This window comes from Phyllobates terribilis, unplaced genomic scaffold (assembly GCF_046119375.1).
Source record: "Phyllobates terribilis strain yellow unplaced genomic scaffold, ASM4611937v1 Scaffold_3__8_contigs__length_932513732, whole genome shotgun sequence".
Classification (NCBI taxonomy): domain Eukaryota; kingdom Metazoa; phylum Chordata; class Amphibia; order Anura; family Dendrobatidae; genus Phyllobates; species Phyllobates terribilis.
The window spans coordinates 926,188,164-926,215,044 of record NW_027362763.1 but is presented as its reverse complement, the minus strand read 5'-3'; the positions used below and the strand labels follow the sequence as shown (position 1 = coordinate 926,215,044).

General features: G+C 45.9%; 1 protein-coding gene across 1 annotated transcript in view; it reads left to right on the top strand.

Annotated features, from left to right (window-relative positions):
- LOC141257813 (pecanex-like protein 2) overlaps positions 1–26,881 on the top strand; it is a 1,433,759-nt gene that overhangs the window by 552,381 nt on the left and 854,497 nt on the right. The window contains exon 14 of the mRNA XM_073672817.1: positions 21,950–22,041. Within this exon, the coding sequence (XP_073528918.1) occupies positions 21,950–22,041 (92 nt within the window). The remainder of the gene's footprint in view (positions 1–21,949; positions 22,042–26,881) is intronic.

Sequence of the window (26,881 nt, the reverse complement as noted above, 5' to 3'; positions counted from 1 at the left end):
TCAAAGAAAGGTGTGCCTGCGCTCCACCAGCATGTCGCACACAACATCACCGCTTCTTTGAGAAACTCTGTGTGTGACAGGGTGCATTTCACCACAGACACTTGGACGAGTAGGCATGGACAGGGGCGTTACATGTCGCTGACTGGGCACTGGGTAACTATGGTGACAGCAGGACAAGGGGCTGCTGTCCAAGTCTTGCCGTCCCCACGAGTTGTGCGTCAATCCTCTTTATGTCAAAGTTCCTCCACTGCTTCTACCTCCTCAACCTCCTCTCGGTCTTCCACCTGCACCCAAAGCCTGTCTGGTCATGCCACAAGCTTTCTAACTGCGCAGAAGGGATCCTGCACACCTCCTTACTATGCTGGCAGTAGGGCTCAACGTCATCAGGCGGTTTTTACTTTGAAATGTCTGGGAAATGTGAGTCACACAGCTGAGGAGTTGTGGTCAGCTCTGGAGAACCAATTTCATGAATGGTTGTCTCCACTGGACCTGAAACCAGGGAAGGCCGTGTGCGACAATGCTGCAAACCTGGGTGCGGCCCTTCGCCGGGGCAATGTCACACACGTGCCTTGTATGGCTCACGTGTTGAACCTGGTTGTCCAGCAATTTTTAGCCCACTATCCCAGACTAGATGTCCTTCTGCAGAGGGCATGGTCGCTGTGTGCTCACTTCCGCCGTTCGCATCCCGCAGCTCAGCGACTTACATCTCTACAGAAGTCGTTGGGCCTGCCACTTCACCGGCTAAAATGCGATGTGCCTACCCGGTGGAATTCAACTCTGCACATGTTGCAGCGACTGTGGCAGCACCGACAAGCCCTGGTGCAATACGTTCTGACGTATAGCCTGGGCCAACGAGATCCAGACGTGGGGCAAATCACGCTGGAGGAGTGGTCTCAGATCAGGGACCTATGCACCCTTCTGCACAGTTTTGAAATGGCGACGAAGATGTTTAGTGCTGACGATGCCATTATCAGCATGACTATTCCGGTGATTTACATGCTGGAGCATATGTTAAACAGAATTCGGAGTCAGGTGGTGGCACAAGAGGAGGTGGAGGAAGTAGAGGAGGAGGAGTTGTATGCGGAAGGGCTAACATCTGCAAGGTCCAGACGGTCGGCAGCACCAAGGCGGCAGGCATGTGAGGGTGGGGGAGATGGTTTTACCAGGGCGCATGGTAGCAGCCAAACTAGTGAGGAAGGTGCAGGAGCCCAGGAAGAAGTGGAGGACGAACTGATGGAAGACTCATCAGATGAGGGAGACCTTGATCACATTTCTGTTGTGCGAGGTTGGAGGGAGAGGACAGCGGAAGGAAGCATGATTGTTACCTCGCCACCAACACAACAGGGACTTGGTGCTCCTGGATGCGCAACACACATGAGTGCCTTCTTGCTGCACTACCTGCAACATGACCCTCGAATTGGGAGAATTAGAAATAATCCTGACTACTGGGTTGCCACACTGTTAGATCCCCGGTACAAAAGTAAATTTGCAGAAATTATTCCTGCCATAGAAAGGGATGCATGCATGCAGGAGTATCAGCAGAGACTGTTGCAGAATCTTACATGTGCTTTTCCACAAAACACCAGTGGTGCACGTAGTGAATCTCACAATTCCAACTTGCCAACCGTGGGACCGTCAAGTGTTCAGCACTCAAACCATAACAGAACCACAGTATCTGCTGGTAACATCAATTTTGCGCAATCATTTCACCACTTTTTTAGCCCATCCTTTGCAAGGCCACAGGAGACAAGAAGTCTGACACATAGTCAACGCCTAGAGAGGATGGTACAGGAGTATCTCCAAGTAAACATTGAAGCCATGACTGTGTCACTGGACCCTTGCTCTTTTTGGGCTTCCAATCTGGATAAATGGCCGGAGCTAGCCACTTACGCCTTGGAGATCTTTTCATGCCCCGCAGCCAGCGTTCTGTCTGAACGTGTGTTCAGCGCTGCTGGTGGTGTGCTGACAGATAAGCGCACGCGGCTCTCCACTGATAATGTAGACAGACTCACGTTCATAAAGATGAACAAATCATGGATCCGAAACGAGTTTTCTACCCCTGTGTCATCCTGGGGAGAGTAAAAGATGGATGATTGGTTAAAATCACCCTACCAACCGTTTTAAGCTTTCAAATTACTAATCATGTTTATCTGTATCTTGGCTGGAAAATAATTTGGGCTTTGTAGCAGTGTGCAGCACTGATTCTATTAGGCCATCTATAATAAGCTCCACCAGATTTAAAATTACTAATCATGTTTATCTGTATCTTGGCTGGAAAATAATTTGGGCTTTGTAGCAGTGTGCAGCACTGATCCTATTAGGCCATCTATACTAAGCTCCACCACATTTAAAATTAATAATAATTTTTAGCTGCATCTAGCCCGGAAAATAATTTTGGGGCTCCGAGATGCGCAAGACACATAAGTGCCTTCTTGCTGCACTACCTGCAACATGACCCTCATATTGTCAGAATTCGAAGTAATCATGACTACTGGGTTGCCACACTCTTAGATCCGCCAAACTTTTCGATCAACCTTTTCATTTTAATAAAGACCAAAAAAATGGTCATTTTTGAAATTATAAGCATTAGCAGGTTATTAGAAACTGAAATCAAACAGTTTTCAACTCAAAACTTTATTCTAGGTGATGTTACATTTTCACATAGGACCCCTTGTTCGAAAGGAGCTTCTGAACTCTCTCGTCCATTGAATTTGTCAGGTTTTGGATGGTTTCTGCTTCAATTGTTTTGCATGAGGACAGAATACCCTCCCAGAGCTGTTGCTTAGATGTGAACTGCCTCCCGCCATCATAGACACTCCTTTTGATGATGCTCCAGAGGTTCTGAATGAGGTAGAGGTCAGGGGAGCATGGGGGTCACACCATAAGTTTGTCCCCTTTTATGCCCATATCAGCCAGAGATGCAGGTGTTTTATGTGCAGCATGAGATGGTGCATTATCATGCAAAAAAATGATCTTGCTGTGAAATACACGGTTCTTCTTCTTGAACCATGGCAGGAAGTGCTGTTTGAGAAATTCCACATACATTATGGAGTTCATCTTTAGCGCCTTCAGGGATCCTAAAGGGGCCGACAATCTCTCTCCCCATGATTCCAGCCCAAAACTTTACTCCACCTCCTCCTTCTTGGCGCTGTAGCCGTGTTTGCGTGGGGTGTCCATCAACCAGCCATCCTCCACTCCATCCATCTGGACCATCGAGCGCTGCACGGCACTCATCCGTGAACAAAACAGTTTTGAAATCAGTCTTCATGTAATGTTTGGCCCACTGGAGCCGTTTCTGCTTGTGTGAAGTGGATAGAGGAGGTCGACAGGATGGCGTATGCACAGCTGCAAACCTCTGAAGGACCCTGCATCTTGTTGTTCGGGGGACGTTGGAGGCACCAGCAGCTTCAAAAACTTGTCTGCTGCTATGACAAGGCTTTTTTGCCGCTGCTCTTTTAACCTGACGTAATTGCTTGTAGGAAAGAGTCCTCAATTTCCCCTTATCAGCACGCACACGTGTGTACTGTGAATCAGCTACATACTTCTTGATTGCCAAGACACTTCATCCTGATCATCGCACAATGTTGATTGTAGTCATGCCTTGACCTAAACACTCCACAATTTGTTGCTTCTCAGCAGCCGACACATCCTTTTTCTTTCCCATTTTGGCAGAAAATGTAGGCTGCTTAATAATGTGAGACAGCCTTCTTAAGTAGTCTTGCCTTTCATTGGACACACCTGCCAAACTAATTAGCACAGGTGTCTGCAATTGCTTACAGTGATATAAAGAGCCCTGACACACATCACCATCAATGAGTTTAACTGACAAACAAACAAATTCTTCCCTTATCACTCCTAAACACTTTTTGCATAATAATTTGGAACATAGTGTACATGTGCTTTTCCACAAAACACCAGTGGTTCACGTAGTGAATCTTATAGTTCTAACTTGCCAACCGTGGTCTGTATGGAGTTGTTCAATAAAGGGCCCAAAATTAAGATAACATAGATGGGAGAGGTCTCTATGAATAGGAATTCCTAAGTATTTGATACCCTGTGAGGGCCAGGCAAAGGGAAAGTTGGACTGGATGGAATCCTATATGGATTTGGGGAGGGAGACATCGAGGGCCTCAGACTTCGCTGCATTGATTTTAAAATTTGACCATGTAACAAAGTGATCTATTTCAGCCATAACAGCATGGATGGATATATGTGATTGAGTGATATATACTAGGACATCATTAGCAAATAGAGAGCACTTGTATTCGGTGCCTCCCACCTCAATCCACCTAATATTGGGGTTATGGCGAATTGATGAGAGCAGGTGCTCCGTCACTAGGATGTATAACAGAGGGAACAGAGAACATCCCTGCCTTGTCCCATTGGTGATTGTGAAAGGTGATGAAAATGTTCTGACGCGCCCCCTGGGCCTTGGGATACCCGGAGCCGGACCCTTTTTGGTGGATGCTGGTGGTTGTAGTCTCCGTGGCGGCGACCCGGCTCCGTGGCTCAGGGCGGTCAAACCAGTGGCGGAACTATTTATGTGGTTTTGATGTTTAAATGTCCGACTACGCCACCCGTGGATTGCGGTCAGAGTGAACCGCCGCTCCAGGGCAGACCGCTGAGGCTGTTGTTTTGGGTGCAGCAGAGCGTAGCATAACTCCCCACGGGAGGAGTATAGCCTCAGGGCAGTGTATGCGGAGGATGGGGGTGATGGTGCAGGGCAGCAGCAGTAACGACACGGAGTCAGTGATGCAGTCCAGGGCCTTTACTCACAGTTCTTATTATCCAGACCACGTCTGCAGGTAACGGCTGCCCACGTCGTACTGTGCTCACCAGGTGAGGGGCTCAGACAACTCCCAGATAACTTTGGAGCACTTCACAGGACCCCCTTTGTGTGTCCTTTGTCTGGCCTTTCTTACCAACCCTTCTGTCCGGCTGCCTCGGGCCTCCTCTTGGTAAACTTGGCGCCAGTTTCCCTGACCCTATGTGGTGCCTTCCTAGCGGGTGTAGCGAGGGGCTGTGCCACATAAAATGTCACAGCCTCCGGTTTCTAGCTGAGGGTCGTTTCCTGCCTCCACTAGTTTCGGGGACCGGTCTCCCCCTTTGGCCTGACCCCTCCACGCAGGTGGATTCGGGCGTGCGGTGGCGACTCGCCCGTCCGCACCCCTGGGATCCCTTCATTCGTCGTTCCTGGAGCCTTCTCCGCTCCTCTTCCTTCCTTCTCCCTCTTCCAGGCCTGGGCCTCTGTTACTAGGCCCGCCTCCGGAGCAGAGCTCATGCAGAGCCCCTGCTCCCTGCCACTTCTGCTCAGACTTCTCTGCACTGAACTAAGATGGTGCCCACCTTTTATACTCCCTTCTCAATGCACCCAGGAACTGCTTCCTCCCTGCTCCTGCACTACAGGGTTCCCCTTCCTCAGTGTTCCCTCCCCCCACTCCAGCCAGGGACAGGGACTGTCGTGCCCATCTCAGGGGCATATTGGTCGCCCTGCCCCACGGCAATGTGGTGTAATGCATGCAGGTGTCGGGTCCTGATCCACACTCCATCCTTACCTGAGAGTGAGATATCACACCTCTGGGTGAGGTGCAATACCTCTGTAGCAACCGAGCCCTCAGGGTAATACAGTTCCATTTATCTTCAGCCTAGGTGACGTATTGCGATACAGGGCCGTGATTTTGGCTATAAAAGGGTCCCCTAGACCCCTACCCCAAGCTTTTTAAGAGAATCATATATGGCGTGCCAGGAGACTCTATGGAATGCTTTCTCAGCATCCAACGAGAGTATCTAATTACAAATTTTTAACTGCATCTAGCCCAGGAAATACTTTGTGCCTAGTAGCAGTGTCTGCTAGTCAGCGGATTATCCCGGCTGTTAAGCAAGCTACACCACCTGTAGTTTGGACACTTAATTTTTTCAAAGGAAATGCTTCGGGACCACGGGATACTCAGTGAAGAGCATCAGGAGGCACCCCAAGGCATAGGAGCTGGGACTGGCAGTAGGATGCCTTGCGGTGGACAGCCGAGCTCGATCCTTATAAAAGCTTTTTAACTGCAGCAGCTTTAGTGGACGCTACTGGAGCTGGAATTACGCGGCTGCTGGCATGAGACTTGCCCTCCAATAGATCCTTGTAAATGGATTTAAAGTGTATTCATTCAAATTAGAGAGACAATTTAAATTAAAAAGCTTAGAGCTGCCTCCACCACAGGGGGGCTCGCTCGACCCACCAGCGGACAGGCACCAGTATTGGGAGAGGGGGGCTGGCCGTCAGGGTTCACCGCGGCTCTGGCACAAACCCGGCGACACGGAGGTGGCACGGGCATGAGCGGACTGAACGTGTCGGCTTCTCACTTTTTGGATTTTAGAAGGGCATGACATGCCTATATCTGTGTCTCCCCCTCCTTTTACTCCTCCACCTCTTTTCTTTTCGCATGACTATATGTACTTGTCACTTTTCCATGTGTTAGTTGTGTCTTCAGAGCAGTTTGTCAGCTTTTGGACACCTTTGAAGGTGTTTTCTATGTGTTTCTATGTGTTTTTGTTTGCCTGCCATTGGTTTTAGCGGTGTTCGAAGGTGTTCGACGAACAGTTCGGCGAACACACGGGTGTTCGACGAACCGAACCGAACTCGAACACTACGGGGGTGGCTCAACACTACCCACAAGTGACCCCATTTTGGAAGCTATACCCCTCAAGGATTTTATTAAGGTGTATAGTGAACATTTTGAACCCAGAGGTACGACACAGAATTTGTTTACATTAGGTCATCATATTGAATAAGTTGTCATTAGTCTTGAGCACAAGTGCTTGCTACTTGAGTTTGCATCGGGTACTCAGGTATGCACCATGTACAGCATGTGCTCGAGTGACATGCTCGAGTCCCTGCTCCGCATGTTTCACGGTTATTAGACACCCAAAAAAAAACATGCGGGAATCGCTCGTGCATGGCAGGCAATCCCTGTAAAGTTTTTTTGGCCACGAAGCCTATGGGGCAGAGACTCGAGCATGTCACTCAAATACCCACGATGCTCAATGCATACCAGAGCACCCGATGCAAACTCAAGTAGCGAGCACTTGCGCTCAACACTAGTCGCCATATCGTCATCTTTTTTTCTTTTGAAAAAAATCCCAACCCCATCACAACCCTAACCCCAACCCTAACCCCAACCCCAGCCCTAACCGTAGCACAACCCTAACCCTAGCACAACCCTAACCCTAGCACAACCCTAACCCCAAACCCAGCCTTAACCCTAGCCCAATCCTCACCCAAGAGTTTATTTTTGACGCCGTTCCTCGTGCGGTATAAGTGATTAGACGACTTTATTCTTCGGGTCGATGTGATTACAGCAGTACCAGAATCATATGGGGTTTTTATGACTGACAGCTGTCACACACTAAAAGACGCATTTGTTGTAAAATCTAGTTTTTGCATCGCCATATTTTGAGAGCTATAATTTTTCCAGATTTTGGCAGACAGTCATGTGACGGCTTGTTTTTTGCGGAATGAGTTGACGTTGTTATTGGTGCCATTTTCAGGCACGTGACATTTTTTGATCGCTTTCTATTCCGATTTTTGGGAGGCAGAATAAACAAAAACCAACAATTCAGGAATTGTGTTTTTTTGTTTTTTTTTTATTCTGTTCCACGTGTGGTAAAATTGATAAGGTAGCTTTATTCTTCGGGTCAGTACATTTACAGCGGTACCACATTTATATCGGTTTTCTATGTTTTGCACTTTTACATAATAAAAGCAATTTTATAGAAAAAAATATTTTTTAGCATAGCTTTATTCTGAGAGCTATAACTTTTTTATTTTTCGGCTGATGGAGCTGTATGTTGGCTTGTTTTTTGCGGGACGAGATGACGTTTTCAGCGGTACCATTTTTATTTATATTTGTCTTTTTGATCGCGTGTTATTCCATTTTTTGTTTGGCGGTATGGTGATAAAGCATTGTTTTTTGCTTCGTTTTTTTTTTTTTTTTTTTTACCGTGTTCACTGAAGGGGTTAACTAGTGGGACAGTTTTATAGGTCAGGTTGTTCCGGACGCGGCGATACCAAATATGTGTACTTTTATTGTTTTTTTTGTTTTTTTTTATAATAATATTTATTGATGGGTACATTATATTTTTATTTTTGGTGGATTATTTTTTTTTATTTTTTTTTTTATTTTTTTGCTATATTTTTTTTTTTTTTTCACTTTCTGGGTGTTTTTACACTTTTTTACTCTGTCCCACTCTGAGATTTTCATTTTTTTTTCTCTGATCGCCTTCATAGCACAGGAATGCAGCACCATCCCTGTGTCATGCAGGCTGTCAGCGCTGGACGGGGAGAAGATTGTTTGGAGATGCACTGCGCATGTCCAAACAATCTTCCTGCTGCCTGGTGACCCGGATGTTGTCATGACGACATCGGGTCATCATGGCAACACCCGGGAAACCTTTGCAGACAGTGCTGGAAGCCGGAAGAGGAGGTGAGTATCTGCGATCACCTCCCCTTGCCCCCGCAATGCTGCGATCGACTTCGATCGACTTCGATCGCAGCATCGCGGGGGTTAATGTGCTGGGAGCGGTGCAGGGCCGCTCCCTGCACATAGCATCGGGTGTCAGCTGTGACAATCAGCTGACACCCGGCGGCGATCGCGCCTGCACAGCCTGTGTGCGCGCGCGATCGCCATGACGTACTAATACGGGTCTGGCTCTTAAGTCCCAGGGCACAGACGCGTATTAGTACGTCAGATGTTGTTAAGGGGTTAAAGCGAACCTGTCAGCAGGATTTTGCTAAGTAAACTACAGGCAGTGTCATGTTGGGGCTGCTGCACTGATTAATATGTTAACTGAGGTGAAGAAATCCGTCTCGTGGTTCTTCTGTAATCAGTGTTTGCAGTTTTGAGTTAATGAGATTCTCGTGCTCCTGGTCTGGACTGTAGGCAGGGTCTTATCTCTGTGCTCTAGGTCAGATCAGCAAGATAAGACCTGCCCAAGGCCCACCCCTATCTGTCTCTCTGACTGTCTCTATGATGAGGAACATAATTGTGCTTCGGGGCGGCCTATGGGCAGGTCTTTTCTTGCTGATCTGTCCTAGAGCACCAGGATAAGACAGTCCAGATCCGAAGCACGGGCATATCTTTAACTCAAAACTGCAAACACTGATTACACAAGAACCACAAAATGGATTTCTTCACCTCAGGTATCATATTAATCAGTGCAGCAGCCCCAACATGACACTGCCTGTAGTTTACTTAGCAAAATCCCGCTGACAGGTTCGCTTTAAGTTTGTGCTTTTTCTTTCTCGTTATTTTTTTTTCCTTTACTTTTATTACATTAGGGGTTAGGGTTCCTGCCAAGTGTGTTGTTTTACTGTGTGTAACTTGTGTTGAGGTGCTCAATAAATCTCACCAGTGCCCAGTCCTGTGTTGTTGGCTAAGGGCTCATTCAGACATTTTATTTTCACATACGAGTGCTATCCATGTTTTTCACTGAGAGCACATGTACCTGTGATAGTCTATGAGACAATTTCCATTCACATGAAAATCGCAGAGACATATCCGATTTTGATCCGAGGTCGGATGAAACTGTACTGTTCTGTTCCACAACTGCTAACATCTGACCGCCGGCATTGAGAATAGCGGATCGGTGGTGGTGATAGGGGTCGGAACCCGAGCGATCTGATAACAGGCATGTGCATCTTAATGGATAAGATGTACTACTCCACCACAAAAACAGTCATGGCCGAAAGTGTTGGCACCCTTGAAATTGTTCCAGAATATGAAGTGTTTCTCCCAGAAAAGTATTGCAATTGCACATGTTTATTTATTTTGTGTCTATTGGAACAACACAAAAAAAATGAAAACAAAAGGAAAATTGGACATAATTTCACACAAAACCCCCAAAATGGGCAGGTCAAAATTGTTGGCTCCTTTCCAAAATTGTGGGTAAACAACTTTGTGTCAAGCATATGATGCTCATTTAAATTCAACTGTGGTAAGTAACAGGCGTGGGCAATATGAAAATCACACCTGAAACCAGATAAAAAGGAGAGACGTTGACTCAATCTTTGCATTGTGTGTCTGTGTGTGCCACACTAAGCATGGAGAACAGAAAGAGGAGTAGAGAACTGTCTGAGGACTTGAGAACCAAAATTGTTGAACAATATTAACAATCTCAAGGTTACAAGTCCATCTCCAGAGATCTTGATATTTTTTTGTCCATGGTGCGCAACATAATCAAGAAGTTTACAACACAAGGCACTATAGCTAATATTCCTTGATGTGGACGGCAGAGAAAAATTGATGAAAGGTTGCAACACAGGATAATCCAGATGTTGGATAAGCAGCCTCAACAAGTTCCAAAGAAATTCAAGCTAGGAGGACCCCACTGCTGACACAGACGTGAAAAAGCTAGACAGCAGTTTGCCAAAATGTACTTGAGTAAGCCAAAATCCTTCTGGTAAAGCATTTTGTGTACAGATGAGACCAAGCACAACATTCTACTGTTTACCAACAATGGAATGAGGCCTACAAAGAAAAGAACACAGTACCTACAGTCAAATCCAGTAGAGATTAAAAGATGTTTTGGGGTTGTTTTGCTGCCTCTGGCTCTGAGTGCCTTGACTGTGCAAGGCAACATGAAATCTGAAGATTACCAAAGGATTTTGGGTCGCAATGTAGTGCCCAGTGTCAGAAAGTGGGGTTCGCGTCCTAGGTCATGGGTCTTCCAGCAAGACAATGACCCCAAATATACTTAAAGAAGTACCCAGAAATGAATGGAAACAAAGTGCTGGAGAGTTCTGGAGTGGCCAGCAATGAGTCCGGTTCTAAATCCTATTGACCACCTGTGGAGAGATCTTAACATTTCTGTTGGTAGAAGGCATCCTTCAAATATGAGAGACCTGGAGCAGTTTGCAAAAGGAGAGTGGTCCAAAATTCCAGTTGTCCGGCCCATTTTTGTGTGAAATTATGTCCAGTTTGCCTTTTTTTGTGTTGTTTTTTTGTGTTGTTCTAATACACATGAAGGAAATAAACATGTGTATAACAAAACATGTGCAATTGCAATAATTTTCTGGGAGAAATACTTCATTTTCTGGAACAATTTCAAGGGTACTAATACTTTCAGCCATGATTGTATTGCACACAGCCCTCATACACTGGCCACATACCGCACACAGCCCTCACTCACACTGGCCATATATCATACGTATCTCTTACACACTCTCCATATAACGCACATAGTACTTACACACTGGCCACATACAGCAAATAGCCCTAACACACTGGTTGTATAGCGCATATAGTACTCACACACTGACTGTGTACCACTCACTGCACTCACACACTGGCAGTATACTGCCCACAGCACTCACGCTTTCTGTATACCACCAACAGCACTCACACACTGGCTGTATATTGCACAGAGCGCCCACACACTGGCTGTATGCCGCACACAGCTCTCACACACTGGCTGTATACCGCACAAGACACACACAATGGCCATATACAGCACACATGCATTGGTCATACTGTATACCGTACACAGCACTCACACCCCGTATACTGTACTCGCACACTGGACATATACTGCTCTCACACACTGGCTGCATACTGCCCACAGCACTCACACACTGGCTGTATATTGCTCACAGTACTCACATACTGGCTGTATACCACCCACAGCACTCACACACTGGCTGTATATGTGGCGCCCCTGAGGGTTCAGTCGCCACAGAGGTACTGCACCTCACCCAGAGGTGTGGTATCCCCTTCTCTCAGGTAAGGAGGGAGTGCTGCCCGGAACCCCAACACCTGCATCCAACACTACACTACTCCAGGCCGGCAGGAGGGGCAACATGCACGTGCGCAGTTGCTGAGCCCTATCCCTGGCTGGAGTGGGGGGAACCCAAAAGTAGGGGGAACCAGTAGTGGGTGTGGGTGGAAGAAGCAGTTTGAGGGAGCATTATAGAGTGAGGTATAAAAAGGGAGGCCATCTTAGGGTGGCAGGTCAGTAGAGGAGTCAGTGGAGAACAGTCAGGGAGCAGAGTCTCTTTAGGAGCTCTGCTCCACAAGTAGGGCCCAGTCCTAGAGGCCCAGGTGGGGAGCAGAGGAGTAGGCTCCGTTCTAAGAAGGGATCCTAGGGGGTACGGCGAGGGCAGGATGGCACCCGTATGCCTCGCATCTGTCAGAAGACAGAGGGATTGTAGGCTGCAAGAAGGGGACCGGCCCCTGGTCCAGCCGTGCTACTCTACGTCTCAGCTAGGAAAACCGGAGGCTTCTGGCTTCTATAGCCAGTTGCTGAAGCCTCATTCTAATCCCCGTGAGGGTCAAGCAGGTCCGGGAACTCCGACGAGACAGGAGGGACTTCAGAGCATCCGAGCGGGATTGAGAGTGGGAAGCGCAGGGCAGGAGGGAGAAAGACCCAGCGTGAAGACGGTCTAGCTAGGAACACAAGAAAGTGGGGTTCTGCCAGGTACTCCTGATCTGCCTGAGGAAGTGCTGAACCCCTGCCTGGTGAATGCAGCGCGACGTGGGAGGCTGACAACTGTACAGTGCACCAGTGGAACTGTCATAAGAACTGTGAGTAAAAACTCCGATGACTGCACCCCACTGCCTCCGTCCCTTCTTTCATCTGCGCCATCTCTCCCTCACGGCACTACAACGCTCAGCGTAACCTACACGTCCCCAAGAGCAGTTGCAAAAACCATCAAGCGCTACAAAGAAACTGGCTCACATGGGGACCGCCCCAGGAAAGGAAGACCAAGAGTCACCTCTGCTTCTGAGGATAAGTTTATCCGAGTCACCAGCCTCAGAAATCGCAGGTTAACAGCAGCTCAGATTAGAGACCAGGTCAATGCCACACAGAGTTCTAGCAGCAGACACATCTTTACAACAACTGTTAAGAGGAGACTTTGTGCAGCAGGCCTTCATGGTAAAATAGCTGCTAGGAAACCACTGCTAAGGACAGGCAACAAGCAGAAGAGACTTGCTTGGGCTAAAGAACACAAGGAATGGACATTAGACCAGTGGAAATCTGTGCTTTGGTCTGATGAGTCCAAATTTGAGAGCTTTGGATCCAACCACCGTGTCTTTATACGACACAGAAAAGGTGAAAGGATGGACTCTACATGCCTGGTTCCCACCGTGAAGCATGGAGGAGGTGTGATGGCGTGGGGGTGCTTTGCTGGTGACACTGTTGGGGATTTATTCAAAATTGAAGGCATACTGAACCAGCATTGCTACCACAGCATCTTGCAGCGGCATGCTATTCCATCCGGTTTGCGTTTAGTTGGACCATCATTTATTTTTCAACAGGACAATGACCCCAAACACACCTCCAGGCTGTGTAAGGGCTATTTGACCAAGAAGGAGAGTGATGGGGTGCTACGCCAGATGACCTGGCCTCCACAGTCACCAGACCTGAACCCAATCGAGATGGTTTTGGATGAGCTGGACCGCAGAGTGAAGGCAAAAGGGCCAACAAGTGCTAAGCATCTGTGGGAACTCCTTCAAGATTGTTGGAAGACCATTTCCGGTGACTACCTCTTGAAGCTCATCAAGAGAATGCCAAGAGTGTGCAAAGCAGTCATCAAAGCAAAAGGTGGCTACTTTGAAGAACCTAGAATATAAGACATATTTTCAGTTGTTTCACACTTTTTGTTAAGTATATAATTCCACATGTGTTAATTCATAGTTTTGATGCCTTCAGTGTGAATGTACAATTTTCATAGTCATGAAAATACAGAAAAATCTTTAAATGAGAAGGTGTGTCCAAACTTTTGGTCTGTACTGTATATATATATATATATATATATATATATATATATATATATATATATATATATATATATATATATATATATATATATATATATATGCAGTCGTGCTCGAAAGTTTACATACCCAGGCAGAATTTTTCCTTTTTTGGCCTTGTTTCAGAGAATATGAATGATAACCAAAAAACTTTTCCTTCACTCATGGTTATTGGTTTCCATTTATTGTCAAACTACTGTGTTTTCTCTTTATAAATCTTAATGACAACCAAAAACATCCAAATGACCCTGATCAAAAGTTAACCTACCCCAGTTCTTAATATCGTGTATTTCCCCCTCTAACATCAATGACAGCTTAAAGTCTTTTGTGGTAGTTGTGGATGAGGTTCTTTATTTTCTCAGATGGTAAAGCTGCCCGTTCTTCTTGGCAAAAAGCCTCCAGTTCTTGTAAATTCCTGGGCTGTCTAGCATGAACTGCGCGCTTGAGATCTCCCCAGAGTGGCTCAATGATGTTGAGGTCAGGAGACTGAGATGGCCACTCCAGAACCTTCACTTTGTTCTGCTGTAGCCAATGACAGGTCGACTTGGCCTTGTGTTTTGGATCGTTGTTATGTTGGAACGTCCAAGTACGTCCCATGCGCAGCTTCCGGGCTGATGAGTGCAAATTTGCCTCCAGTATTTGCTGATAACATGCTGCATTCATCTTCAACTTTTACCAAGGGGATGAGGGGGCCATGCATACCAGGATTGGGAATGAGGGGTGCCATGCATACCAGGATTGGGAATGAGGGGGCATGCATATCAGGGTTGGGAATGAGGGGGCCATGCATACCAGGATTGGGGATGAGGGGGCCATGCATATCAGGATTGGGGATGAGGGGGCCATGCATATCAGAATTGGGGATGAGGGGGCCATGCATATCAGAATTGGGGATGAGGGGTGCCAAACATGCTAGGATTGGAAATGAGGGGTGCCAAACATGCTAGGATTGGAAATGAGTGGTGCCATACATACCAGGATTAGGGATGAGGGGGCCATGCATATCAGGATTGCGGATGAGGGGGCCATGCATACCAGGATTGGGGATGATGGGGCCATGCATACCAGGATTGGGGATGATGGGGCCATGCATACCAGGATTGGGGATGATGGGGCCATGCGTACCTAGATTGGGGATGATGGGGCCATGCATACCAAGATTGGGGATTATGGGGCCATGCATACCAAGATTGGGGATGATGGGGCCATGCATGCCAAGATTGGGGATGATGGGGCCATGCATACCAGGATTGGGGATGATGGGTGCCATGCGTACCAGGATTGGGGATGATGAAGTCATGCATACCAGGATTGTGGATGAGGGGTGCCATGCATACCAGGATTGGGGATGAGGGGTGCCATGCATACCAGGATTGGAGATGATGGGGTCATGCATACCAGGATTGGTGATAAGTGGGCAATACTTACCAGGATGGGGAAATTTACCAGTAGCTGCTGCATTTTCTACCTTAGACTTATACTCGAGTCAATAAGTTTTCCCAGTTTTTTGTGGTTAAATTAGGTGCCTCGGCTTATATTCGGGTTGGCTTATACTCGAGTATATATGGTAATTTATATATTTATTGGATGGGGAAAATGGCTATTTATAGTTAGTGGGAGCGCAGTGGTGGATTACAATTATTATTTCAAGTGGTGGGTTGCATAATAACCAATTATATATTAATGGTCGGTGCACGTCTGTATTCAGCTGTGTAGTGTAGAAGTTGGGGAATGTGCTCTGGAAGCGGCGATGCTCTAGATAACTGTTATTTTATGTAGAGACGAGTCCTGTCTGGAAGAAGTGATGGTCTGCACTGGATAAAGGAGAAAAGCTAAGATAAAGGACTTCAAGTAGAGACGTCAATGGTTAGTCAGTGTATTATCTGTACACTGACACTATATATTATGTACAGAGCTCCTGTGTATACTGTCACTGGTGATCACTGTATTACCTGTATACTATAACTATACACATGGCACTTATGGTAATATTAATATTGTGGTTTTTTTTTACTAATGATCAGTATTATATTAGTCACTATGTGGTGGTAATATGTGGTCTGGTCACGATGTGGCGGTATTTGTTCTCTGTATGTGGTATTATTCAGTAACTGTGGTGGTGATATGTGGTCTGGTCATGGTATGGCGGTATTTGTTCCTTGTATGTGGTATTATTCGGTCACTATGTGGTGGTAATATGGGTCTGGTCATGGTGTGGCGGTATTTGTTCCTTGTATGTGGTAATATTCAGCCAATGATCAGTATTATATTAGTCACTATGTGGTGGTAATATGTGGTTTGGTCATGGTGTGACGATATTTGTCCCTTGTATGTGGTATTATTGGTCATTTTAAAATATGTACTGTATGTGACACATTCCCTTAAAGAAAAATATAGCTAAAAAGAGTATTGAATATTTCAAGAAATGTTTAATAGGTTAGAGTAGAGCAGGGCCCAGCCAAAAGAGTCTACCTTGTCATGGTGGTGGCTTAAATTTTTTTTGGACCAAAACAAAAGCTACTGGCTATGTACACACATGGTCAAAATTGTTGGTACCCCTCGTTTAATGAAAGAAAAACCCACAATGGTCACAAATGAAAGTCAGACGTTGCTTTTCAACCCTGCTTCCACAGAATTTTTAAAAAAATGAAACTCATGAAATAGGCCTGGACAGAAATGATGATACCCCTGAAAATAATCTGACAAAAGGGACATGTTAAATCAAGTTGTGTCCACTAATTAGCATCACAGGTGTCTACAATCTTGTAATCAGTGGGCCTGTATATAGGGCTACAGATACTCACTGTGCTGTTTGGTGACATGGTGTGTACCATACTCAACATGGACCAGAGGAAGCAAAGAGTTGTCTCAGGAGATTAGAAAGAAAATTATAGACAAGCATGTTAAAGGTAAAGGTTGTAAGACCATCTCCAAGCAGCTTGATGTTCCTGTGACTACAGTTGCACATATTATTCAGAAATGTAAGATCCATGGGACTGTAGCCAACCTCCCTGGACATGGCCGCAGAAGGAAAATTGATGACAAATCAAAGAGATGGATAATATGAATGGCAGCAAAAGAGCCCAGGATAACTTCTAAAGAGATTAAAGGTGAACTTCAAGCCCAAGGAACAACAGTGTCAGATCACACCATCCGTCGTTGTTTGATCCAAAGTGGACTTCATGGGAGACAACCAAGAAGAGCACCATTGTTGAAAAAAAATCATAAAAAAGCCAGACTGGAATTTGCAAAACTACATTTTGGCAAGCCACAAAGCTTCTGGGAGAATGTCCTATGGACAGATGAGACAAAAATGGAAGTTTTTGGCAAGGCACATCAGCTCTATGTTCACAGACGGAAAAATGAAGCTTATCAAGAAAAGAACACTGTCCCTACTGTGAAACATGGAGGAGGCTCTGTTGTGTTCTGGGGCTGCTTTGCTGCATCTGGCACAGGGTGTCTTGAATCTTTGCAGGGTACAATGAAATCTTAAGACTATCAAGGGATTCAAGAGAGAAATATGCTGCCCAGTGTCAGAAAGCTTGGTCTCAGTCACAGGTCATGGGTCTTGCAACAGAATAATGACCCAAAACACACAGCTAAAAACACCCAAGAATGGCTAAGAGGTAGACATTGGACTGTTCTGAAGTGGCCTTCTATGAGCCCTGACCTAAATCCTATTGAGCATCTTTGGAAAGAGCTGAAACATGCCGTCTGGAAAAGGCAACCTTCAAACACGAGATAACTGGAGCAGTTTTCTCATGAGGAGTGGGCCAAAATACCTGTCAAGAGGTGCAGAAGTCTCATTGACAGTTACAGGAATCGTTTGATTGCAGTCATTGCCTAAAAAGGTTGTTCAACAAAATATTAAGTTAAGAGTACCATCATTTCTGTCCAGGCCTATTTCATGAGTTTAATTTTTTTAAAAATTCTGTGGAAGCAGGGTTGAAAAGCAATGTCTGACTTTCATTTGTTTATTTTCATAGATTTTTAATTTATTTTTACTTTTGTCAGATTCAAGTTATTTCTGTGACCATTGTGGGTTTTTCTTTAAACGAGGGGTACCAACAATTTTGACCACGTGTGTATGTGATATAGTGTTCAATGGGAACTGTTAATGTGTTATTGGTGAGGATGTGGTGCAGAAGTGGAGTTTTTCTAAGAGTGGGCGGTGGGACTGTGGATGGTTCGAGGGGTGGAGGCGGAGCTGGGGTGGAGCCTGGGCTGAGTATCAAGGGGGCTTAAAATTTTTACCAGTATGGGGCCCTGAAATTCCTATTAGCAGCTCTGCATGTGCAGCACTAGTTCCTGACTGAGGCTCTCCCCATGTGAGTAGATGCAGCAGCTGAGCTCAAGGCTGACACTGACTGCTTCATGTTTGGCCAATCAGCGCTGGCTTTATTCAGGTTTCCTGTCTCCGCTGTGCTGTTGCAATTGAACAGCCAGTCACAGAGAACTCCTGAATGCACAGGACGAGATTGGAAGGGCGAGAGGCTGAGGACAATTAAGTCTCCTCAGTGCTGTGCAGACCCCGTCGCTTCTCTCTGGTTCTGTGATCTGACAGGAAAGTGTGCAGAAGCCCAGAGGGAGGGGGGAGATCGGGCTCGCTGCAGTCTGCCGACTGGTGCACTGTGCTATTGCTCAAGTGGCATATAGCTAAGGCCTGCCATGCTCTAGGGGGCCCTGGGCAAGTACCCAGCTTTACCCCTCAGTGCCAACACTGACTGTGTCCTTGAAGACACAAGAAAGAAAGAAAAAAAAAAGGATATTGGTCTGATTGGTAAATGATTTGCGGCCTACTCATTTGTGAAGAGCAAGACTTTCAATGCAGAAGTTTAAATGTTTGATTTCATACTGTATGTTTGGTACTATGAGCCTTAGCATTAACTTTGTTTTAAAATGAGAACCTCAATGGATAATCTTCGTGGGCCTTCAAAGTTCCTTAAAGGGGTTGTCCAGTCAAAACTGATAAGTGCACTTAGCAGCACTGACTTCAGTGGTTGAAACAAGAACTAATTCAAAATTTTTTGTGAACAAGACTTTGAAGTAAAGGATTTTCTGAAAGTTCAAAACATCTTTTTGTAGAGGTATGTGTGTTCTATATAAGGCAATTTGACATTTTACAAGTCCTTTGTACATAACCTTTGGCCATAAATCCATCATCTCATTTAAAGGAGTTGTCCACTCAAAACCGATTTGTCTGTAGTCACTCTGTGTAACTGCAGACTTATGAATCCCCCCAGCGCAGACACTGTGCACTGTGGAGATTCGCCGGTTTGAGACCTGGAACCGGAGGGTATGTATGTGTTATACATACTCCCGGCCAGTGGGTGCGGCCTTGCTCCATTCACTTTTATTGAGCGAGGCCACGCCCCATCTAGTGATGCGGATGGCTAGTGGGCGTGTCTTACTCAATACAAGTGTACGGAGCAAGGCCATTCCCACTGGCTGGAGTATGTATAACTCATACATACCCTCTGGTCCCTGGTCTGAAACCGACAAATCCCCCGCATTGGTGGGATTCATAAGGCTGCAGTCACACAGAGTGACTACAGACAAATTGGTTTTGAGTGGACAACTCCTTTAAATGAGATGATGGATTTATGGCCAAAGGTTATGTACACAGGACTTGTAAAATGTCAAATTGCATTATATAGAACACACATACCTCTACAAAAAGATGCTTTGAACTTTCAGAAAATCCTTTACGTCAAAGCCTTGTTCACAAAAAATATTGAATTAGTTCTTGTTTCAACCACTAAAGTCAGTGCTGCTAAGTGCATAAGAGCATAAACAGCTGAACGGGCTGTCAGAGAGTGAATCTGGTGGTCTTATTACTCATTGACAGTTTGCCTAATGGTCACTGCAACAGCTGGTTGAACTGCTGAACCAACATGACTGTGTGGCACCCGCTTCAAAGGGACAGTGAGATGCACCCTGTGCGGTCACATACCCCTAAGGACACCCCTGCCCACAGTATCAAGAATGTCCTAATTGTCATCTTGACACTGAAACTCGGACCACACAGAAGATCCAAGAGGATCAAGAGGTATTTAGCATAAAGTTAAGAATGAACACCCATTGGACGCAATGAATAATAATATATCAAATAATTAAAAATCACCACCCACTTGCTCTATACAATTGCTAGAAGAAATGCAGCTGCTGGTAATAGGGCAGGTTTCGTGTGATCACCTGCCTGTGGGAATAAATGTAGTGAATGGAGTATATACTACCGCACTCGCAGACGTCAAAAATAAATGTCTGAAAGAATCTAGAACACCAGGGTAAACATATGTCAGGAGTAATCCGGCTAATGTCGTAATAGACCTACCTACAATAGTGTCTATAATAAAATGGGGAAAAAAAATCCCTGCACCTGCAATCCCCTATTGTGCTGCTATAGGGATCACAGAGACAACTGATAAAACCATCCAATTAGACACTACATATGAACCAATGCAGTGGATAGCACAATGGTTAAAGTACCTGTGTAGTTTGCTTTGTCCTCCTATATTGTGCTGGGTCCTGGAATCCCCGTATAATGCCTGGCGGTGAAAAAGTCTGCAATGGGAGCGTCCTCCCAGAGATGCCACTTGCCGTGAATCTTCAGCTGGCGCTCAACCCTCGGCGTACTCCGGCCGGAAGCTACGTCGCTAGCTGATGCCTCACACGGGGGGTAAGTGGTTAGAGTGATGTCACTCCTCAGAGAGCCTCAGAGCGGCCACAAAATCCAACGCGTATCGAAGGAATCACTGTCCTCCTTCTTCAGGGAGTGCCCCCCCCCCATGCTCATCATGATTATATAGCACTACTAATTAACCTTTCCACCTACAGAGGAGTTTTAATTCCCCTAAGCACACCTGATGTATAGGCTCCAGGAGACACACCCAGAGCAAAAAGGGGTCCCTAGATATGTAATAAATAGTGGATGCAAATAGATATATTATATATAAAAAGGAGCCTGAAAAATCTATAATAGTATCTTTATTCTGGATAGAAAAACACTGATTAAAAATTTGTTTATTTAATAGTAATTTATTTAAAAGGTACAGTTAGGTCCATATATATTTGGACAGAGACAACATTTTTCTAATTTTGGTTATAGACATTACCACAATGAATTTTAAACAAAACAATTCAGATGCAGTTGAAGTTCAGACTTTCGGCTTTCATTTGAGGGTATCCACATTAAAATTGGATGAAGGGTTTAGGAGTTTCAGCTCCTTAACATGTGCCACCCTGTTTTTAAAGGGACCAAAAGTAATTGGACAATTGACTCCAAGGCTATTTCATGGACAGGTGTGGGCAATCCCTTCGTTATGTCATTCTCAATTAAGCAGATAAAAGGCCTGGAGTTGATTTGAGGCGTGGTGCTTGCAGTTGGAAGGTTTTGCTGTGAAGCAAACATGCAGTCAAAGGAGCTCTCCATGCAGGTGAAACAAGCCATCCTTAAGCTGCAAAAACAGAAAAAAACCCATCTGAGAAATTGCTACAATATTAGTGCATGCAGAAGCCAGCGATGACACTGAGTTGGGCTGTTGCAGTCACTGCGGAACTGTCGCGTCGCTGATTGAGTTCAGGCAGCAGTCACTTGATATGAAACGAAAAAGTGCTTAGTTTGGAAGTTGAGGCGGCTTAACGCACTGAGCTCCTGGCCACACTACGGGTGCTCCGAAAGCCCCTTCATTTGCAAGCAAAATAAATAGTTTATTTCTGCCAACTAAATCTTTAACATCTATACTACAGGTGGGATTTTTATAGGGACAAAATCCCCTACGTACCTGTGTTAGTGATTTAATTAGCCTTTTGGGGGTGACAGACTCCCTTTAAGCGGTATGCTCCAATACTTTTGTCCATAGAGTGCATCTTTCATACATCTGTATACTGTTCATATGTCTTTTAACTGTTGTTACTGCACTGTATTATGATTGATACCATTGTTTATTTGAGCTGTTCTGATATTGTATGAATGTCGTAAACACCTCAAATGATGTTTGTGCTCCATACCAATGAGGTATCATGAATCTGTACTTTAGTTTCTTTAATCCTTTTTTAAGGTCTTGATGAATGTGTAAAATTGTAATTTATTTTATTTTTACAAAGTTATTGAAAGCAATAATAGATTGATTATATCACTTATATTGCAGCAACTGCTGGGTTTGGATCATCACTTTATAGCTTACTTCGGAGCATTCTAGCTGTTGTCATGCTATACAGCATCTGCAGCTATTCCATAAAGGTAAGTTTCAATTACTACCCACAAAATTTGATATACATTAAGATTAGTGATGAGCGAGCACTAAAATGCTCGGGTGCTCGAAGCTCGGGTCGAGCACATTGGAATACTCGGGTGCTCGACCCGAGCAACGAGCCCAATGTAAGTCTATGGGAAACTCGAGCATTTTTCTGGTGGTCCACCCGGTGGTCTGCAGAAGGTCAAAAATTGGCCAAATCGATGGGAGTGGTGCTCAATTAAACGTCAGGCAGGCGGAATATATAGGCAGACAAGCAGGCACGGTATATAGTAGGGTGCATGAAAAACATAGCAGGGCACTTGGAACACACTAGTGCCCTCCGATTTTCATGCACCTGTGGCGCCCTGCTGCGCTTGGAGCCACAGATCCTAGAGGGGTGCATTAACGGATTCCTCCACAAGAGGCCCTCACAGCACACACACACCTCCACCTTCCACCTCAGACCACCAGAGGGAGCCCGTTAGGGATATAAAAAGGGAAGGTGGAGCTAGGCAGTCAGTTCCGCTGAAGAGTTCCTGCCGTAGAGAAGCCTGAGAGAGGTCAGTCTGCAGTGGAGCTCAGTCTAGTTTAGAGAACTCAGCTAATAGTTCAGCAGTGGAGCACGAGGCTCCTGCTAGCTAGATTCAGGGAGCTCAGTTAGAGCTTAAGGTGTGCCGACGCCATAAGAGCGGCAGAAGAAGCAGACAGCTAACTGCTAGTGTGTATAGCCTAGTGAGGGCCCCGAGTAGGCCGAATGTTAGAGGAGTGAGTAGCATTGGGGGCAGAGGAGCTGTACAAGCTAACCCCAGAAATCATATACCGGACACCGGCTCCGCGTCTACAGAGCCGTATATCCCCCTGTAGAGACAACCGGAGACCCCTGGAAGACTTCAGGTCCTAGGATCACCCAAGAGCTGATACGTAACAGAGCCAGGAGTCACGGAGGCCCCGCAAGCTGGGAATGCGTATTCCAAGAGAAGGCCCTACCACAAAGTCAGCCGCTGCAGAACAGAAACCAAGTTAGGCCTAGCTCCAGGCAAGTCAGAAACTTACTACACAAAGGCAAGAAACAGGAGGCCCTATACCCACTCATTGGGGAGGATCCTGATATGCACCCTTCACCCTGCAGTGCTCCGGGATGTGCCTGAATTTCCATCAGTAAAAGGTACTGAAGTGACTCGTGTCTGTCCCTGTTCTTGCTCTGACCCGGCTGAATCCCATCTGTCCTGCATCCTTTCTTCCCCGCTGCCCTGAGGCCTAGCTCCACCTGTGGGGAGCTATACCACGCAAGCTGCCTTAACACCGGCCTCAGTGGGCTGCCGCAGCGCTGGTGATCCTCACCAGACACCGCAGGTGGCATCACGAACTTGTAAACATAATCATCCACCCTTTTAAAAGAGAGGCCCAGGGTACGGGCCCGGGAGGCAACCACCGCGACATCCCCCATTGTCAGGCCACAACAAGGCCCGGGCGCCGAGTCCTCCCCATCTTCTGGGCGCGACACACCCGTCTCTTTAAAAAAGCCGGCCGGTAATTCATCAGCGGCATACACCGGTATCCAACAATTTAGAACAGAAAGAATAGAGCATCACACATAGATTAGATAGATAGAAACATGTCAGTCACATATATAATAAGTACAGTGACAGTGTTGGTTACTGTACTTGTTATTTAGTGTTAAAATAAAGGATTTATTAAAAAAATATAATAGTGTTTGGCAACCACCGCGACATCCCCCATTGTCAGGCCACAACAAGGCCCGGGCGCCGAGTCCTCCCCATCTTCTGGGCGCGACACACCCGTCTCTTTAAAAAAGCCGGCCGGTAATTCATCAGCAGCATACACTGGTACCAGACAATTTAGAACAGAAAGAATAGAGCATCACACATAGATTAGATAGATAGAAACATGTCAGTCACATATATAATAAGTACAGTGATAGTCTTGATTACTGTACTTGTCATTTAGTGTTAAAATAAAGGATTTATTAAGAAAAAAATTGGCGTGGGGTTCCCTGTAATTTTAGTCTCTAGCGGAGGTTAAGCAGACGGCTGGGGCAGATGTTTGAAGCCTGGGAAGGGGGTAATACCCATGGACCTTCCCAGGCTACTAATATCAGCCCCCAGCTGAATACCTAGCCTTTACTAGCTATTAAAATGGGGGGCCACCCAAAAAAATGACGTGGGGTCCCCCCTATTTTAATAGCTAGCAAAGGCTAGGCAGACAGCTGGGAGCTGATATTAATAGCCCAGGAAGGGTGCCATGAATATTGGCCCCCTCTCAGGCTTGAAACGTCAGCCACCCCAGAAATGGGGCATCCACAGGATGCGCCAATTCTGGCACTTAGCCTCGCTCTTCCCACTGCCCTGTAGCGGTGGCTGTGGGGGTAATAGGGCTGGGGTTGATGTCAGCTTATAATGCTAGCTGACATCAAGCCCATGTTAGTAATGGAGAGGCGTCTATAAGACACCCCCATTACTAACCCCGTAGTCAAAGTTAAAAAAAACACAAACACCCAGAATAAAGTCCTTTAATTGAAATAAACATACAATTCTTTAATGTTCTAAATTAAACCATACTTACCATCACGCCCATTCCAGCTGAAGCCAATGTCTTCTGCAATAAAAGTAAAATAATAAAGCAACCTCATCCTTACCTTTCCATGGTTGCCAGGATGGCTCCAGCTCTGCTACATTCACATGACAGGTTGGATCGCAGCCGAAAGCTGCCATCCAGCTTGCCATGCCGCAGACACTGAGAAGCGCAGGCATGCTTGCGCTCCTCAGTGTCTGGCTGTGATGGCATCCAGATGAGCCGAGTTCATGTCCAATGAACTCAGCTCACCTCATGCACGTCACTGACAGCGTGGGAAAATTCGCTGCTGAATTGCCGGCTTTTCATGTTTCACTGTGAGCACTGTTCCCATCGATTTGGGCAACCACTGTAATGCCACAACCACCATGGCTGCGGCACTACAGTGAGTGCCAGACAATCCCTGCATGATTGGTGCTCTAAAGAGCGCCAAACATGCAGGACGGGGACCCGAGCTCCCGCCCGAGCATCTCGAAAGTACTCGGCGAGCTTCGAGCATCTCGAGTACTGAGATGCTCGGGCGAGTACCGAGCAGGGGCAAGCATGCTCGCTCATCACTAATTAAGATATAAGAGTTCTGTATGTTCAAATGTGGCCGATTTGTTGCCGACTGCAGTACTACACAATTTCATTGATAGGTTGTGGTAAAATATCTGAACTGATTTTACAATCCTCAACATTTTTCCATGGACGTTTGCTTCTGATTTCATCATATCAAGTCTACTGTAACATAAGCAGTGGAAACACTCAGCTACTTCTGAATATATAACAATATAAAGAAAAGGCGCCACCAGTAAATGCAGCGTGTGGCAAAAATAATAATAATAATAATAATAATTATGCAGAAAATGCTTAAATTATTCAAGCAATTTTATTAACCCCTTCATGACATTACAAATTTCCGTTTTTTTGTTTTTGTTTTTCCTCTCCATTTTCCAAGAGGGCCCTCATACTTTGTGGGAGACCTTTGAATGATATTATACTGTGTATGGGGGCCCTCACAGTGACTGTTGCACCTGTGGGGGACCTCTTGTGTTCGGAATTCCACATTCTGACTGCTCTAACTGTAAAGAACCCTTTCCTATTTAGCTGCTGGAATTGCCTTTCTTCCATCCGTAATGCATGCCCCCTGGTTCTTGGTATGGTCTTTGGAAGGAATAAGTCATGTGCTAGTCATTTGGCAGAAATAACCTATTTATTTATACAGATCTTCTCTGAGGCGTCTTTTTTCTAAGCTAAACAAGCCCAACTTTTCCAACCTCTTCATCCCTTGTAATAATCTAGTTGCCCGCCTTTGAACTGACTCTAACTTCTGAATATCCTTTTTAAAATGTGGAGCCCAAAACTGGATCCCATATTCCAGATGTGGCCTCACCAGTGATTTATAAAGGGGCAACAATATTTTGGGATCGCGGGATTTAATTTCTCTTTTTATACATCCTAAACTCTTGTTTGCTTTTGCAGCAGCTGCTTGACATTGAGTACTGCTGCTCAGCTTACTTGTAACCAGAATACCCAAATCCTTCTCCTGCTCTGTAGCCCCGAGTATACTCCTATTTAATGTATATGCAGCAATAGGATTACTCCATCCTAGGCGCATTACTCTACATTTATTTACATTTATCCTCATCTGCCAAGTGTTTGCCCATTCAGTCATCTTATCCAGATCGTTCTGCAATATCGTAATGTCAAGGTCAGATTTTAATATCCTACATAGTTTGGTATCTTCAGCAAAAGCTGACACTTTACTCTCAATCCCATCCCTCAGGTCATTAATATAGAGGTTAAAAAGAATGGGTCCTAGTACAGATCCTTGCCGCACCACATGACGCGCCCAGGGGATGGGGACGACTCCGCGCCCGGGCCTTGTTGTTGCCTGATCTTGGGGGATTTCGCGGTGGCCGGCTCCCGAGCCCGTACCCTGGGGTCAATCTTAAAAGAAGGGGGAAGTTATATCGGATAGGGAAATGTTCATGACGCCACCTGTGGTGTCTGGTGAGGATCACCAGCGCTGCGACAGTCCTCTGAGGCCGGTGTTCAGGCAGCTTAGTTGGTGGGGCTCCCCACAGGTGGAGCGGGGCCTCAGGGCAGCGAAAGTGTAGAGATGCAGGACAGAGGGGACCCAGCTGGGTCAGAGGAAGGATAGAAGAATAGGCACGCACACCGGAGTTCACTTCAGTACCTTTACTGGTGGTGTTTCTGGCACGGTCCAGGGCACTTCAGGGTGAAGGGTGCATATCAGGACTCTCCCCA